Source organism: Garra rufa, chromosome 5 (assembly GCF_049309525.1).
Source record: "Garra rufa chromosome 5, GarRuf1.0, whole genome shotgun sequence".
Classification (NCBI taxonomy): Eukaryota; Metazoa; Chordata; class Actinopteri; order Cypriniformes; family Cyprinidae; genus Garra; species Garra rufa.
Genome location: NC_133365.1, coordinates 24,784,146 through 24,801,632, shown reverse-complemented (window position 1 = coordinate 24,801,632; position 17,487 = coordinate 24,784,146). Strand labels below are relative to the sequence as shown.

Here is a 17,487-nt window from a genome sequence, read left to right as displayed (position 1 = left end):
AAACTAAACAGATTTATTTTGTGTTAATTAAATTAAATTGTGTGCAAAATGTTTTTTCAATTAAATCAAGTAGTGTAACGAATTCATTTTGTGAGTATATGATGTTGTCCCTCTCTTTGCATGTGATTGTTGTGTCCAGCTTATTTTTATTTATTTTTTGTTGTTGTTGTAATTAACTTGTTTTTTAAAATGATGAATATTGATGTTGAATGAGTAACAACAAAACTTAAGTATATCTTAAAAATATAATTTGTTAGTTTACAAATGTTATATTTTAGTTATAAATTAGAGTTACCAATTATTGTAACTTTGTTTATGTAAGTCTTTCCCATGAAATTCCACTCTAAAAACTGCAGTATTACGTGATTTAATGGTTTTATATTCTTTTTAATGTAAAATGCTTAAGGGGAGACATTGCAGGCAAAAACACTGTTTTTTCATGCACCTATTAAGTTTAAGATTTTGGGCTTTTTGGTGTTTCATAAAGTTTTTTTCAGACTGGTGGAAAGAAAACACCCAAAAGACACTGTTAAGTGTTTCTTTTATAGCACGTTATCTATTTGTGTCAATAGAATTTAATTACAATACATATTTTTAAAGGCCGTTTTCTCTAAATTAGTTTTCTGTCCTAATTTTTTTTAATTATGGAGTGACAATATGAGATACCCAAAATTCCCTCTGTAAAAACATTTGACTGTAATATGTCAACAAGAATGTTGAAACTGACTTCATCCAGTGTTTAGATTTTTGTACTAGAAATGTATGCAAATTAGCACATATTTCATTAAATTGTATCACTTCAAAAATACTTTAAATATAGTGATATAAACACGATTTGTTTAATTCTTACTAAATTCATGATTTTGCCATATTGAAGCAAATAAAAAGTTGATGGATTAAATAATCTATATTTATTTACCTTGATGGTTTTATGGTTTGGATTGATTGTTTCTTTATAGTCATTGTTTGTTAGCACCAGTATTTACTGTAGCAGTAGTTAGTACTAATAATTAATAATGCTGGAATATTGTTATAAAAAAGATTATATTAGTCATGTTAAAAGTGTTTTAAATAGGTTTATATTTTAAATGATTACTTTGAATATGCTGGTAAATTGAAATGCATTTTTAATGTGTTTTATGAGTTCATACACTGTGTTTTAAATGGTTGCTTATTATCAATAAATATTTTTATTGTCTATTGTCAGTTTTATCTTTTATTATTTTAGTTAACATTTGTAATGGTTGAATGTTTATACACTCAAAAACGATTTTCTTCCCACATTTTGTTCAGATAAGCGATGACATGTTTCAGTTGTGACTGTTTCGGTACTGACAATTTTACCTAAGTTTTAGCTCAAAGATGCCAATCAGCACATGGTTAGCTAACACAGTTCTGGACAGTTGTACACACATAAAAACTAAATGTTATGGAGTAACACCTTGATTGGTTAATAGCAGAAAAAATGTAGATTTTCAGACTTTAGAACTAATTTATGTTCATTTATTAAAATAATGGGGCCATCACCATGTAGCAATGAGAGAGAGACACACACACACACACACACACACACACACACACACACACACACACACACACACAGGAATATTTCCTGATTATAAATGTAGGGGTGCAGTTAAAATCAGTCTCAGCTAGTGGACTAAAACATACACTGACTGGGTAGTGACATGAAAATGCAGGACCCATTTCTTTTACATAAAGTTTCAAAATTTACAAAGATTATTTTAAATAAATATAGATTTTTTAACTTCACTTTTTTTAAAAATGAAAAAGATATTTTTAAAAACAGCAATGGAATAAAATGCAAAAATTATTTCAATATCATTTTCAGAAGTTGAAATTTAGGGGTTAGGGTTAAGGACAGCCACCTCTTAATTGAAAGTACCTAATAAATGATGACTTTATATATATTAAGCGTACTGATATGTTAAACATATTGAGGGTTGCAAAAGATAATAGAAGGAACTTAGTAAACATCTTTTTTTTTTTTTTAATTAATTATTAAACAGCTTAACCAATCTGCGATTTTATATGCCTATTCGCATGCAACCATGAACTAGTTGAGGTACGGAGTTACGAAAGGTCACGTGATTTGAATACGCGCACACGTAATAAATGTGTGGTAATAATGAATTAAATCAAATCAATATATTGAATTAAGGTAGGCGATACAATGGATTCTGTATGAATATTTAATCAACTGACATAAGACTTGTATGTGTGATTAATTAGCATTGTTAATTAGCATTAGATTTACGTCGGACATTGCTTGAGCCGTTTCCACAGTCGACACTTATCGATTTAATTTCAGCTTTTCGTTTGGATGGCAAACAACAGTAGGTCATTTTCCCGAGTAATTAATAAATGAGTTTGTAAATGTTAAATAAATTAAATAACAGATTCCCAGTCAAATAAATACATATAAATTACACGAATCTATTTTAATTGATTTCTATTTGTAATAAACTATGAATTTAAATTAGAAGATGATTCAGCTAACTTATTTTAAGGACTATATGATGAATCAGGGCTAGGGGAAAAAGTTTACGTGTTCAGATAAATCTCACAAATTAAAAAAAAGTCAGGATTTGCTTTTCAATTCAATACATATGATGAGATGCGACGTACGCGCACGCACGCACGCGACGTCAGGCGTGCACATGCCTGATTCAAATTTTAGTTGCTATAGCGACGTGTGTAATGATATGAATTCTGACTGAATATATAAACTTTCGAACCCATTGCTATCTGTTGGTGAGAGACAAGGCGACTACAAACACTGTTGGAGAATACTTTCTGTGCACAAATTGCGATTTTTACCGGATTTCGGAGGATTTGGGAGCAAGGAGTTCAGATTATATCTGAAAACACCTTTATTTTGTTGTACTTTTCTTAATTTGGAGGAAGTTTGGAGAGTTATTTCATTTTTTTTCTTCTTTGGAGGAGTATTTCTGAGGACAGTATTTCTTTCTTTCTTTCTTTCTTTCTTTCTTTCTTTCTTTCTTTCTTTCTATATTTATTTAATAATTTAATTGCTTAGTTATTTTAGTCATTTATTCTTTAATTTTTCTTTTTTTCATATATTGGAGTTTGCAGGAGGTTTCAGTGGCTATGAGTGAAAGACCAGGTGAGTGTTTTATATTTCATTTGTTTATTAATGGTATTATTATCGGTATGTTTCATTTGTTTATTATTAGTATATTATGTTATAGTGTGATGTTGTACATTTTAAGTTAATGCAAAGAAATGTGTGTAAATGAACTTATTTCAACCCAAATTTTCCCTAGCTAAATATATTCCTGTAAATGAGACTGAATGCCTTATCAAAACACTTAATTAAAATGAATTAGTAAAATATGTGTTTTATTCCTTGTCACAATTATAATAGTGGGAAACTATTTTATTTTACTCAAGAAACTTAAAAAATATGACGTAACACAATTTGATGTGACACTGATTAAGTATTGTGTGTATGAAATATTCCAGCCCCAGGCCGCTCCAGATGCAGGAGTGCAGCTTTCACCCAGACAGCTATTCAGGAGGTTTGGAGACGTGGCTCTGGAAACCAGGATCAGGAACCGCTGCCAAACCTAACCCAGCCACTGAGCCTACCTGGCTATATAGCACCTCTGCCTTCTGAGTTGGCCGTTTCTGTGTCCACGGATGAGCCTAACAGGAAGAGGAAGTGGCAGAGCGGCAGCCAGGGAGATGAGCGTCCATCCACCTCATGCAGAAGACCTACCAAACGCTCTTGCAGAGGTCAGAATAGGCTTATATTAAAGAGGTTATGGCTCAGTTATGAAATTATTTGTCACTGAAAAAGTTCTTTAGCTGTTTGAACTGTCAACGTAGTGTTATTTTACAGTTGTAGATACTGCAACATGTTTTCTCATAAAATAATTTTTTTGGGATTTTATATGTTACAAAAGCATATGAGAAGGGCCCATTGCTGGGAAGAGGTGGCTTTGGCTCAGTTTATGCTGGGACGCGCAGATCTGATGGACTGCCAGTAAGACATTTTTTTCCTAAAATTGAATTGATTTCAGTAAATGTCATATTCCACAGTTAGGCAGGTGTGATTTACTGTGCTTTATCTGTCTACAGGTCGCCATCAAGTATGTCTCTAAACGCAAGATGCACAGGAGACTGAAAGTTGTAAGTGAATCTGTTGTTGTGTTTGACATCTCATTGGTTTGCACACATCCTCATTCAGGCCTGGGTATACTTTGGCATTTGTCACTGCAGGAAGGCCATGGTCGGCTGCCGCTGGAGGTGGCGTTGATGACCCTGGTCAACTCAGCTCCTGCCTGCCCCAATGTCCTGCAGCTGGTGGAGTGGTTTGACAGTCCCGATCACTACAGCATGATCCTGGAACGCCCAGTTCCTTGCCAAGATCTCCAGAGTTTCTGTGAAGAGAACAGCGGCCTGGATGAGATCCTGGCCAAGAAAGTGCTGCTGCAGCTCATCACGGCACTGAAACACTGTGAGAGCCGCGGAGTCCTGCACCGGGACGTCAAGCCACAGAATCTGCTGATTTCCACAGACTCACATAACATCAAGCTGCTGGACTTTGGTTGTGGAGATCTACTAAAGGACTCAGCCTACAGATCATTTGAAGGTTGGTTTCTGTTACAGCAGGAAAGATCTCACTACAACACTCTGTGGATGTATTTGTATATGAACATTTCTAAACTTTTGGTGTTCAAACTAAAAGAAACTATTCTGACTCTCTATTTGGAGCCTTTTCACTGGATTTTTTTGGTCTTGTGGGGTCTCTCAGGCACACCTCAGTACGCCCCTCCTGAGTGGTTTCGTCGGCGCCGCTATCATGCAGGACCGGCTACTGTTTGGTCAGTGGGGGTGACGCTCTACAAAATCCTGTGCGGTCGTTTGCCCTTCAGAATCGCATCGAGGGTCACCTCCAAAACCATACTGAACTTTCCTAGAGAGCTGTCTACAGGCAAGAGATAAAAATCATGTCCAGATCGAGGTGAAGTTTGCTGTTTTGTGTTGCTGAACACAAGTACTGTGTTGTGTGTAACAGAGTGCCGTCAGTTGATCAGCTGGTGTCTCAGTGTAGCGGCGGCAGATCGCCCCAGTTTAGACGACATTGAGCACCACCCCTGGTTACACTGAACAGGTGGACAATGACATTACATTCATGTGAATCACTGCAGTCATTGGTTGGATTGTATTGTTAGGATCAGTCTGGATAAATGATTTGAATTGTTTGTATAGGGTGACCAGGACTGACACAGAAACTGTAGAGAACAGCTTTGCTCTGGGTGGATGCTGGAGGAGCTGAACACACAGCACCAGTTGAAACCAAAGCTCAGATAGGACCAGCTAGTTGGGCAGAGTTTAAAGTAGTGAAATAAATGTACTGTTTGTAGTTTTTATATGCAAAGTAGCATGATGTGTAATTTAAAATTAGGACAGGGAAAGGGACCCAGAAATAAACATTTGAAGAAATAAACTTTAGAGAAATAAATCTAAGATTGTGTACTTTACAGCTTTAATGAGGGAAAAAACTACAAAACTATAAAGCAATTAATCCCCCCGCTTATGGAACTCCCTTCCCCTTGATATTCGCAAAGGTGATTGTCTGTTGACTTTTAAAAAACGTCTTAAGACATATACAGGATTTTTTATAATATGTTTACTTACTGCGCCTTGTTTTTATATACGGACTATTTACTGTGTGTTTTTGTTTTGTGTAGTGATTTGTATCTTTATTTATTTTTTATCTTTATTTGCTTGTGAGGTGACCTTGGGTGTTTTGAAAGGCGCCATCAAATAAAATGTATTATTGTTATTAATCAATTTTACAACAACAGATAATTATAAAACAATTGATTTAAAATGTAAAAATATTTCATTTGTTTAAGAGTGTAGAGAGATTGACTGCAATTCTGTAGCAGTAGTTTGTACTAATAGTTAATGTTGCTGCAACGTTACGTTTGTATTGCTATAACAAAGATTATATTGGTCATGTTACCAAAAAACAAAAGTGTTTAAAATAGGTTTATATTTTGTATTATTACTTTAAATATACTGGTAAAGTCAAATGCTTAATGTGTAATTTATGTGTGTATTATGAGTTCATACACTGTGTTTTTAATAGTTGTTTATTATCAATATAGTATTTGTTATATTATTTTTTGTTAAAAAATGTAATTCAGCTAGAATGTTTATATGCTAAAAAACCTATTTATTATTACTATTTATTTTTTCACATTTTCTTCAGTTTAATTAAACTGTACCACAATTGTTGAACATTTTGTAACAGTTTTATTGTGTTTACTCTACTTAATACATTAAAAAATTTAAGGTTTCTTATTTCACTTGTGTTAAAACTACATGAATCATTTTTGTTGACGTAACTAACTGGACGGTGGATCAGTATTTCCCAGCATGCTTTGAAACTGACTGCTTTAGGAGAGTAAATTTAGGGATTAAGCGATATATTACTTTTTTTTGTAAAGAAAAGGACATATTTGTTATTAATGTTAAGTTGTGTTGTACATTTAGAGGAGTTTCTGTAATGTTTTTAAATTTTGTGGTTACCATTATGCAGAAGAGTGTCACCTGTGCTTAGGCTGTGGCAAAACATGAAGTTGAACATGCTAGAATAAATTAATTGGACCTAAACCAACTAAGCTGTCTTGATCAAACTAAACAGATTTATTTTGTGTTAATTAAATTAAATTGTGTGCAAAATGTTTTTTCAATTAAATCAAGTAGTGTAACGAATTCATTTTGTGAGTATATGATGTTGTCCCTCTCTTTGCATGTGATTGTTGTGTCCAGCTTATTTTTATTTATTTTTTGTTGTTGTTGTAATTAACTTGTTTTTTAAAATGATGAATATTGATGTTGAATGAGTAACAACAAAACTTAAGTATATCTTAAAAATATAATTTGTTAGTTTACAAATGTTATATTTTAGTTATAAATTAGAGTTACCAATTATTGTAACTTTGTTTATGTAAGTCTTTCCCATGAAATTCCACTCTAAAAACTGCAGTATTACGTGATTTAATGGTTTTATATTCTTTTTAATGTAAAATGCTTAAGGGGAGACATTGCAGGCAAAAACACTGTTTTTTCATGCACCTATTAAGTTTAAGATTTTGGGCTTTTTGGTGTTTCATAAAGTTTTTTTCAGACTGGTGGAAAGAAAACACCCAAAAGACACTGTTAAGTGTTTCTTTTATAGCACGTTATCTATTTGTGTCAATAGAATTTAATTACAATACATATTTTTAAAGGCCGTTTTCTCTAAATTAGTTTTCTGTCCTAATTTTTTTTAATTATGGAGTGACAATATGAGATACCCAAAATTCCCTCTGTAAAAACATTTGACTGTAATATGTCAACAAGAATGTTGAAACTGACTTCATCCAGTGTTTAGATTTTTGTACTAGAAATGTATGCAAATTAGCACATATTTCATTAAATTGTATCACTTCAAAAATACTTTAAATATAGTGATATAAACACGATTTGTTTAATTCTTACTAAATTCATGATTTTGCCATATTGAAGCAAATAAAAAGTTGATGGATTAAATAATCTATATTTATTTACCTTGATGGTTTTATGGTTTGGATTGATTGTTTCTTTATAGTCATTGTTTGTTAGCACCAGTATTTACTGTAGCAGTAGTTAGTACTAATAATTAATAATGCTGGAATATTGTTATAAAAAAGATTATATTAGTCATGTTAAAAGTGTTTTAAATAGGTTTATATTTTAAATGATTACTTTGAATATGCTGGTAAATTGAAATGCATTTTTAATGTGTTTTATGAGTTCATACACTGTGTTTTAAATGGTTGCTTATTATCAATAAATATTTTTATTGTCTATTGTCAGTTTTATCTTTTATTATTTTAGTTAACATTTGTAATGGTTGAATGTTTATACACTCAAAAACGATTTTCTTCCCACATTTTGTTCAGATAAGCGATGACATGTTTCAGTTGTGACTGTTTCGGTACTGACAATTTTACCTAAGTTTTAGCTCAAAGATGCCAATCAGCACATGGTTAGCTAACACAGTTCTGGACAGTTGTACACACATAAAAACTAAATGTTATGGAGTAACACCTTGATTGGTTAATAGCAGAAAAAATGTAGATTTTCAGACTTTAGAACTAATTTATGTTCATTTATTAAAATAATGGGGCCATCACCATGTAGCAATGAGAGAGAGACACACACACACACACACACACACACACACACACACACACACACACACACACACAGGAATATTTCCTGATTATAAATGTAGGGGTGCAGTTAAAATCAGTCTCAGCTAGTGGACTAAAACATACACTGACTGGGTAGTGACATGAAAATGCAGGACCCATTTCTTTTACATAAAGTTTCAAAATTTACAAAGATTATTTTAAATAAATATAGATTTTTTAACTTCACTTTTTTTAAAAATGAAAAAGATATTTTTAAAAACAGCAATGGAATAAAATGCAAAAATTATTTCAATATCATTTTCAGAAGTTGAAATTTAGGGGTTAGGGTTAAGGACAGCCACCTCTTAATTGAAAGTACCTAATAAATGATGACTTTATATATATTAAGCGTACTGATATGTTAAACATATTGAGGGTTGCAAAAGATAATAGAAGGAACTTAGTAAACATCTTTTTTTTTTTTTTAATTAATTATTAAACAGCTTAACCAATCTGCGATTTTATATGCCTATTCGCATGCAACCATGAACTAGTTGAGGTACGGAGTTACGAAAGGTCACGTGATTTGAATACGCGCACACGTAATAAATGTGTGGTAATAATGAATTAAATCAAATCAATATATTGAATTAAGGTAGGCGATACAATGGATTCTGTATGAATATTTAATCAACTGACATAAGACTTGTATGTGTGATTAATTAGCATTGTTAATTAGCATTAGATTTACGTCGGACATTGCTTGAGCCGTTTCCACAGTCGACACTTATCGATTTAATTTCAGCTTTTCGTTTGGATGGCAAACAACAGTAGGTCATTTTCCCGAGTAATTAATAAATGAGTTTGTAAATGTTAAATAAATTAAATAACAGATTCCCAGTCAAATAAATACATATAAATTACACGAATCTATTTTAATTGATTTCTATTTGTAATAAACTATGAATTTAAATTAGAAGATGATTCAGCTAACTTATTTTAAGGACTATATGATGAATCAGGGCTAGGGGGAAAAGTTTACGTGTTCAGATAAATCTCACAAATTAAAAAAAAGTCAGGATTTGCTTTTCAATTCAATACATATGATGAGATGCGACGTACGCGCACGCACGCACGCGACGTCAGGCGTGCACATGCCTGATTCAAATTTTAGTTGCTATAGCGACGTGTGTAATGATATGAATTCTGACTGAATATATAAACTTTCGAACCCATTGCTATCTGTTGGTGAGAGACAAGGCGACTACAAACACTGTTGGAGAATACTTTCTGTGCACAAATTGCGATTTTTACCGGATTTCGGAGGATTTGGGAGCAAGGAGTTCAGATTATATCTGAAAACACCTTTATTTTGTTGTACTTTTCTTAATTTGGAGGAAGTTTGGAGAGTTATTTCATTTTTTTTCTTCTTTGGAGGAGTATTTCTGAGGACAGTATTTCTTTCTTTCTTTCTTTCTTTCTTTCTTTCTATATTTATTTAATAATTTAATTGCTTAGTTATTTTAGTCATTTATTCTTTAATTTTTCTTTTTTTCATATATTGGAGTTTGCAGGAGGTTTCAGTGGCTATGAGTGAAAGACCAGGTGAGTGTTTTATATTTCATTTGTTTATTAATGGTATTATTATCGGTATGTTTCATTTGTTTATTATTAGTATATTATGTTATAGTGTGATGTTGTACATTTTAAGTTAATGCAAAGAAATGTGTGTAAATGAACTTATTTCAACCCAAATTTTCCCTAGCTAAATATATTCCTGTAAATGAGACTGAATGCCTTATCAAAACACTTAATTAAAATGAATTAGTAAAATATGTGTTTTATTCCTTGTCACAATTATAATAGTGGGAAACTATTTTATTTTACTCAAGAAACTTAAAAAATATGACGTAACACAATTTGATGTGACACTGATTAAGTATTGTGTGTATGAAATATTCCAGCCCCAGGCCGCTCCAGATGCAGGAGTGCAGCTTTCACCCAGACAGCTATTCAGGAGGTTTGGAGACGTGGCTCTGGAAACCAGGATCAGGAACCGCTGCCAAACCTAACCCAGCCACTGAGCCTACCTGGCTATATAGCACCTCTGCCTTCTGAGTTGGCCGTTTCTGTGTCCACGGATGAGCCTAACAGGAAGAGGAAGTGGCAGAGCGGCAGCCAGGGAGATGAGCGTCCATCCACCTCATGCAGAAGACCTACCAAACGCTCTTGCAGAGGTCAGAATAGGCTTATATTAAAGAGGTTATGGCTCAGTTATGAAATTATTTGTCACTGAAAAAGTTCTTTAGCTGTTTGAACTGTCAACGTAGTGTTATTTTACAGTTGTAGATACTGCAACATGTTTTCTCATAAAATAATTTTTTTGGGATTTTATATGTTACAAAAGCATATGAGAAGGGCCCATTGCTGGGAAGAGGTGGCTTTGGCTCAGTTTATGCTGGGACGCGCAGATCTGATGGACTGCCAGTAAGACATTTTTTTCCTAAAATTGAATTGATTTCAGTAAATGTCATATTCCACAGTTAGGCAGGTGTGATTTACTGTGCTTTATCTGTCTACAGGTCGCCATCAAGTATGTCTCTAAACGCAAGATGCACAGGAGACTGAAAGTTGTAAGTGAATCTGTTGTTGTGTTTGACATCTCATTGGTTTGCACACATCCTCATTCAGGCCTGGGTATACTTTGGCATTTGTCACTGCAGGAAGGCCATGGTCGGCTGCCGCTGGAGGTGGCGTTGATGACCCTGGTCAACTCAGCTCCTGCCTGCCCCAATGTCCTGCAGCTGGTGGAGTGGTTTGACAGTCCCGATCACTACAGCATGATCCTGGAACGCCCAGTTCCTTGCCAAGATCTCCAGAGTTTCTGTGAAGAGAACAGCGGCCTGGATGAGATCCTGGCCAAGAAAGTGCTGCTGCAGCTCATCACGGCACTGAAACACTGTGAGAGCCGCGGAGTCCTGCACCGGGACGTCAAGCCACAGAATCTGCTGATTTCCACAGACTCACATAACATCAAGCTGCTGGACTTTGGTTGTGGAGATCTACTAAAGGACTCAGCCTACAGATCATTTGAAGGTTGGTTTCTGTTACAGCAGGAAAGATCTCACTACAACACTCTGTGGATGTATTTGTATATGGACATTTCTAAACTTTTGGTGTTCAAACTAAAAGAAACTATTCTGACTCTCTATTTGGAGCCTTTTCACTGGATTTTTTTGGTCTTGTGGGGTCTCTCAGGCACACCTCAGTACGCCCCTCCTGAGTGGTTTCGTCGGCGCCGCTATCATGCAGGACCGGCTACTGTTTGGTCAGTGGGGGTGACGCTCTACAAAATCCTGTGCGGTCGTTTGCCCTTCAGAATCGCATCGAGGGTCACCTCCAAAACCATACTGAACTTTCCTAGAGAGCTGTCTACAGGCAAGAGATAAAAATCATGTCCAGATCGAGGTGAAGTTTGCTGTTTTGTGTTGCTGAACACAAGTACTGTGTTGTGTGTAACAGAGTGCCGTCAGTTGATCAGCTGGTGTCTCAGTGTAGCGGCGGCAGATCGCCCCAGTTTAGACGACATTGAGCACCACCCCTGGTTACACTGAACAGGTGGACAATGACATTACATTCATGTGAATCACTGCAGTCATTGGTTGGATTGTATTGTTAGGATCAGTCAAGATAAATGATTTGAATTGTTTGTATAGGGTGACCAGGACTGACACAGAAACTGTAGAGAACAGCTTTGCTCTGGGTGGATGCTGGAGGAGCTGAACACACAGCACCAGTTGAAACCAAAGCTCAGATAGGACCAGCTAGTTGGGCAGAGTTTAAAGTAGTGAAATAAATGTACTGTTTGTAGTTTTTATATGCAAAGTAGCATGATGTGTAATTTAAAATTAGGACAGGGAAAGGGACCCAGAAATAAACATTTGAAGAAATAAACTTTAGAGAAATAAATCTAAGATTGTGTACTTTACAGCTTTAATGAGGGAAAAAACTACAAAACTATAAAGCAATTAATCCCCCCGCTTATGGAACTCCCTTCCCCTTGATATTCGCAAAGGTGATTGTCTGTTGACTTTTAAAAAACGTCTTAAGACATATACAGGATTTTTTATAATATGTTTACTTACTGCGCCTTGTTTTTATATACGGACTATTTACTGTGTGTTTTTGTTTTGTGTAGTGATTTGTATCTTTATTTATTTTTTATCTTTATTTGCTTGTGAGGTGACCTTGGGTGTTTTGAAAGGCGCCATCAAATAAAATGTATTATTGTTATTAATCAATTTTACAACAACAGATAATTATAAAACAATTGATTTAAAATGTAAAAATATTTCATTTGTTTAAGAGTGTAGAGAGATTGACTGCAATTCTGTAGCAGTAGTTTGTACTAATAGTTAATGTTGCTGCAACGTTTGTATTGCTATAACAAAGATTATATTGGTCATGTTACCAAAAAACAAAAGTGTTTAAAATAGGTTTATATTTTGTATTATTACTTTAAATATACTGGTAAAGTCAAATGCTTAATGTGTAATTTATGTGTGTATTATGAGTTCATACACTGTGTTTTTAATAGTTGTTTATTATCAATATAGTATTAGTTATATTATTTTTTGTTAAAAAATGTAATTCAGCTAGAATGTTTATATGCTAAAAAAACCTATTTATTATTACTATTTATTTTTTCACATTTTCTTCAGTTTAATTAAACTGTACCACAATTGTTGAACATTTTGTAACAGTTTTATTGTGTTTACTCTACTTAATACATTTAAAAATTTAAGGTTTCTTATTTCACTTGTGTTAAAACTACATGAATCATTTTTGTTGACGTAACTAACTGGACGGTGGATCAGTATTTCCCAGCATGCTTTGAAACTGACTGCTTTAGGAGAGTAAATTAAGCGATATATAACTTTTTTTTAGTAAAGAAAAGGACATATTTGTTATTAATGTTAAGTTGTGTTGTACATTTAGAGGAGTTTCTGTAATGTTTTTAAATTTTGTGGTTACCATTATGCAGAAGAGTGTCACCTGTGCTTAGGCTGTGGCAAAACATGAAGTTGAACATGCTAGAATAAATTAATTGGACCTAAACCAACTAAACTGTCTTGATCAAACTAAACAGATTTATTTTGTGTTAATTAAATTAAATTGTGTGCAAAATGTTTTTCAATTAAATCAAGTAGTGTAATGAATTCATTTTGTGAGTATATGATGTTGTCCCTCTCTTTGCATGTGATTGTTGTGTCCAGCTTATTTTTTGTTGTTGTTGTTGTTGTTGTTGTAATTAACTTGTTTTTTAAAATGATGAATATTGATGTTGAATGCGTAACAACAAAACAAATGACAAATGATCTATTTTAGTTACAAATTAGAATTACCAATTATTGTAACTTTGTTTATGTAAGTCTTTCCCATGAAATTCCACTCTAAAAACTGCAGTATTACGTGATTTAATGGTTTTATATTCTTTTTAATGTAAAATGCTTAAGGGGAGACATTGCAGGCAAAAACACTGTTTTTTCATGCACCTATTAAGTTTAAGATTTTGGGCTTTTTGGTGTTTCATAAAGTTTTTTTCAGACTGGTGGAAAGAAAACACCCAAAAGACACTGTTAAGTGTTTCTTTTATAGCACGTTATCTATTTGTGTCAATAGAATTTAATTACAATACATATTTTTAAAGGCCGTTTTCTCTAAATTAGTTTTCTGTCTGTTCTAATTTTTTTTTAAATTATGGAGTGACAATATGAGATACCCAAAATTCCCTCTGTAAAAACATTTGACTGTAATATGTCAACAAGAATGTTGAAACTGACTTCATACAGTGTTTAGATTTTTGTACTAGAAATGTATGCAAATTAGCACATATTTCATTAAATAGTATCACTTCAAAAATACTTTAAATATAGTGATATAAACACGATTTGTTTAATTCTTACTAAATTCATGATTTTGCCATATTGAAGCAAATAAAAAGTTGATGGATTAAATAATCTATATTTATTTACCTTGATGGTTTTATGGTTTGGATTGATTGTTTCTTTATAGTCATTGTTTGTTAGCACCAGTATTTACTGTAGCAGTAGTTAGTACTAATAATTAATGATGCTGGAATATTGTTATAAAAAGATTATATTAGTCATGTTAAAAGTGCTTTAAATAGGTTTATATTTTAAATGATTACTTTGAATATGCTGGTAAATTGAAATGCATTTTTTATGTGTTTTTATGAGTTCATTCATACCATGTGTTTTAAATGGTTGCTTATTATCAATAAATATTTGTATTGTCTATTGTCAGTTTTATCTTTTATTATTTTAGTTAACATTTGTAATGGTTGAATGTTTATACACTCAAAAACGATTTTCTTCCCACATTTTGTTCAGATAAGCGATGACATGTTTCAGTTGTGACTGTTTCGGTACTGACAATTTTACCTAAGTTTTAGCTCAAAGATGCCAATCAGCACATGGTTAGCTAACACAGTTCTGGACAGTTGTACACACATAAAAACTAAATGTTATGGAGTAACACCCTGATTGGTTAATAGCAGAAAATTTGTAGATTTTCAGACTTTAGAACTAATTTATGTCCATTTATTAAAATAATGGGGCCATCACCATGTAGCAATGAGAGAGACACACACACACACACACACACACACACACACACACACACACACACACAGGAATATTTCCTGATTATAAATGTAGGGGTGCAGTTAAAATCAGTCTCAGCTAGTGGACTAAAACATACACTGACTGGGTAGTGACATGAAAATGCAGGACCCATTTCTTTTACATAAAGTTTCAAAATTTACAAAGAATATATTAAATAAATATAGATTTTTTTAACTTTTTTTAAAAATGAAAAAGATATTTTTTAAAACAGCAATGGAATGAAATGCAAAAATTATTTCAATATCATTTTCAGAAGTTGAAATTTATGGGTTAGGGTTAAGGACAGCCACCTCTTAATTGAAAGTGTCATGATCTGGGCTGGGGGGTTTTCCCTCAGCCACCTGAGGTCTCTGTTTCCCCTTCCCTTGCACTGCACTTCCCTGATTGTATCACCTATCTTGTCATTAGCACTCATCATACGGACACCTGTTCACCATTAGACTTCTATAAGAACTCCCATTCCCCACTAATCATCCTGGCTGCATTGTCTTCCATGTCTGTCTCTGTGTTCCCCAGATCAAGTCGTGTTGTGCCGTGTTGGCCTTTGGTTTGTGTTTTGTTTGGTTTGTATGTGTTTATTTGTTATTATTAAAGATATTCTTTCCCCCGCATTTGGACCCAGATCTCCTCCTTTCTCAACGTGACAGAATGCAGCCAGCTACTATGGGTCCAGCGGGGAGTTTTTTTTCGTTGAGGCGGTAGCTGTGCCCGAGTGGGTGGCGGCCATTTGCGCTCGTTGGGCGGCGGAGGCGGCAGCGTCCGCTATCTCGGTTCCTGACGCGGCGGTGACCACGCTCTCTGTTCCGGACACGGCGGTGACCGCTCTCTCTGTTCCTGACGCGGCGGTGACCGCTGTCTCTGTTCCGGACGCGGCGGTGACCGCTCTCTCTGTTCCTGATGCGGCGGTGACCGCTGTCTCTGTTCCTGACGCGGCGGTGACCGCTCTCTCTGTTCCTGACGCGGCGGTGACCGTTCTCTCTGTTCCGGACGCGGCGGTGACCGCTGTCTCTGTTCCTGACGCGGCGGTGACCGCTCTCTCTGTTCCTGACGCGGCGGTGACCTCTGTCTCTGTTCCTGACGCGGTGGTGACCGCTCTCTCTGTTCCTGACGCTGCGGTGACCGCTCTCTCTGTTCCTGACGCGGCGGTGACCGCTCTCTCTGTTCCTGACGCGGCGGTGACCGCTGTCTCTGTTTCTGAAGCGGCGGTGACCGCGCTCTCTGTTCCGGACGCGGCGGTGACCGCTGTCTCTGTTCCTGACGCGGCGGTGACCGCGCTCTCTGTTCCGGACGCGACGGTGACCGCTCTCTCTGTTCCGGACGCGGCCGAGACCGCTATCTCTGTTCCGGGCGCGGCGGTGACTGCGTTCTCTGTTCCGGACGCGGCGGTGACCGCTCTCTCTGTTCCGGAAGCGACGGTGACCGCTCTCTCTGTTCCGGACGCGGCCGAGACCGCTATCTCTGTTCCGGGCGCGGCGGTGACTGCGTTCTCTGTTCCTGACGCGGCGGTGACCGCGCTCTCTGTTCCGGACGCGGCCGTGACCGCTCTCTCTGTTCCGGACGCGGCCGAGACCGCTATCTCTGTTCCGGGCGCGGCGGTGACTGCGTTCTCTGTTCCGGACGCGGCGGTGACCGCTCTCTCTGTTCCGGACGCGACGGTGACCGCTCTCTCTGTTCCGGACGCGGCCGAGACCGCTATCTCTGTTCCGGGCGCGGCGGTGACTGCGTTCTCTGTTCCTGACGCGGCGGTGACCGCGCTCTCTGTTCCGGACGCGGCCGTGACCGCTCTCTCTGTTCCGGACGCGGCCGAGACCGCTATCTCTGTTCCGGGCGCGGCGGTGACTGCGTTCTCTGTTCCGGACGCGGCGGTGACCGCTCTCTCTGTTCCGGACGCGGCCGAGACCGCTATCTCTGTTCCTGGCGCGGCCGTGATCGCGCTCTCTGTTCCGGACGCGGCGGTGACCGCTGTCTCTGTTCCTGACGCGGCGATGACCTCTGTCTCTGTTCCGGACGCGGCGGTGATCGCTCTCTCTGTTCCTGACGCGGCGATGACCTCTGTCTCTGTTCCGGACGCGACGGTGACCGCTCTCTCTGTTCCGGACGCGGCCAAGACCGCTATCTCTGTTCCGGGCGCGGCGGTGACTGCGTTCTCTGTTCCGGACGCGGCGGTGACCGCTCTCTCTGTTCCGGACGCGACGGTGACCGCTCTCTCTGTTCCGGATGCGGCCAAGACCGCTATCTCTGTTCCGGGCGCGGCGGTGACTGCGTTCTCTGTTCCTGACGCGGCGGTGACCGCGCTCTCTGTTCCGGATGCGGCCGTGACCGCTCTCTCTGTTCCGGACGTGGCCGAGACCGCTATCTCTGTTCCGGGCGCGGCGGTGACTGCGTTCTCTGTTCCGGACGCGGCGGTGACTGCGTTCTCTGTTCCTGACGCGGCGGTGACCGCGCTCTCTGTTCCGGACGCGGCCGTGACCGCTCTCTCTGTTCCGGACGCGGCCGAGACCGCTATCTCTGTTCCGGGCGCGGCGGTGACTGCGTTCTCTGTTCCGGACGCGGCGGTGACC

The 17,487-nt window shown here is 37.2% G+C and overlaps 2 protein-coding genes across 2 annotated transcripts; both read left to right on the top strand.

Moving 5' to 3' along the window:
• Positions 1-4,089: 4,089 nt before the first annotated feature.
• LOC141335783 (serine/threonine-protein kinase pim-3-like) lies at positions 4,090-5,527 on the top strand. The gene is made up of 4 exons (XM_073841339.1): positions 4,090-4,176; positions 4,267-4,639; positions 4,802-4,981; positions 5,066-5,527. Exons 1-4 carry the CDS (start codon positions 4,156-4,158, stop codon positions 5,155-5,157), a joined length of 666 nt encoding a protein of 221 aa, XP_073697440.1. The 5' UTR covers positions 4,090-4,155; the 3' UTR covers positions 5,158-5,527.
• A 5,238-nt stretch (positions 5,528-10,765) lies between these two features.
• LOC141334421 (serine/threonine-protein kinase pim-3-like) lies at positions 10,766-11,833 on the top strand. Its single transcript, XM_073839494.1, has 4 exons — positions 10,766-10,852; positions 10,943-11,315; positions 11,478-11,657; positions 11,742-11,833. The coding sequence occupies exons 1-4, from the start codon at positions 10,832-10,834 to the stop codon at positions 11,831-11,833; spliced, it is 666 nt and encodes a 221-aa protein (XP_073695595.1). The 5' UTR covers positions 10,766-10,831.
• Positions 11,834-17,487: the final 5,654 nt, after the last annotated feature.

Coding starts and splice junctions, on each gene's coding strand:
- LOC141335783 (XM_073841339.1), top strand. CDS start 4,156: ATGCACAGGAGACTGAAAGTT. Junction 4,640..4,801: donor AGCCTACAGATCATTTGAAG/GTTGGTTTCTGT, acceptor GGGGTCTCTCAG/GCACACCTCAGTACGCCCCT. Junction 4,982..5,065: donor TCCTAGAGAGCTGTCTACAG/GCAAGAGATAAA, acceptor TGTGTGTAACAG/AGTGCCGTCAGTTGATCAGC.
- LOC141334421 (XM_073839494.1), top strand. CDS start 10,832: ATGCACAGGAGACTGAAAGTT. Junction 11,316..11,477: donor AGCCTACAGATCATTTGAAG/GTTGGTTTCTGT, acceptor GGGGTCTCTCAG/GCACACCTCAGTACGCCCCT. Junction 11,658..11,741: donor TCCTAGAGAGCTGTCTACAG/GCAAGAGATAAA, acceptor TGTGTGTAACAG/AGTGCCGTCAGTTGATCAGC.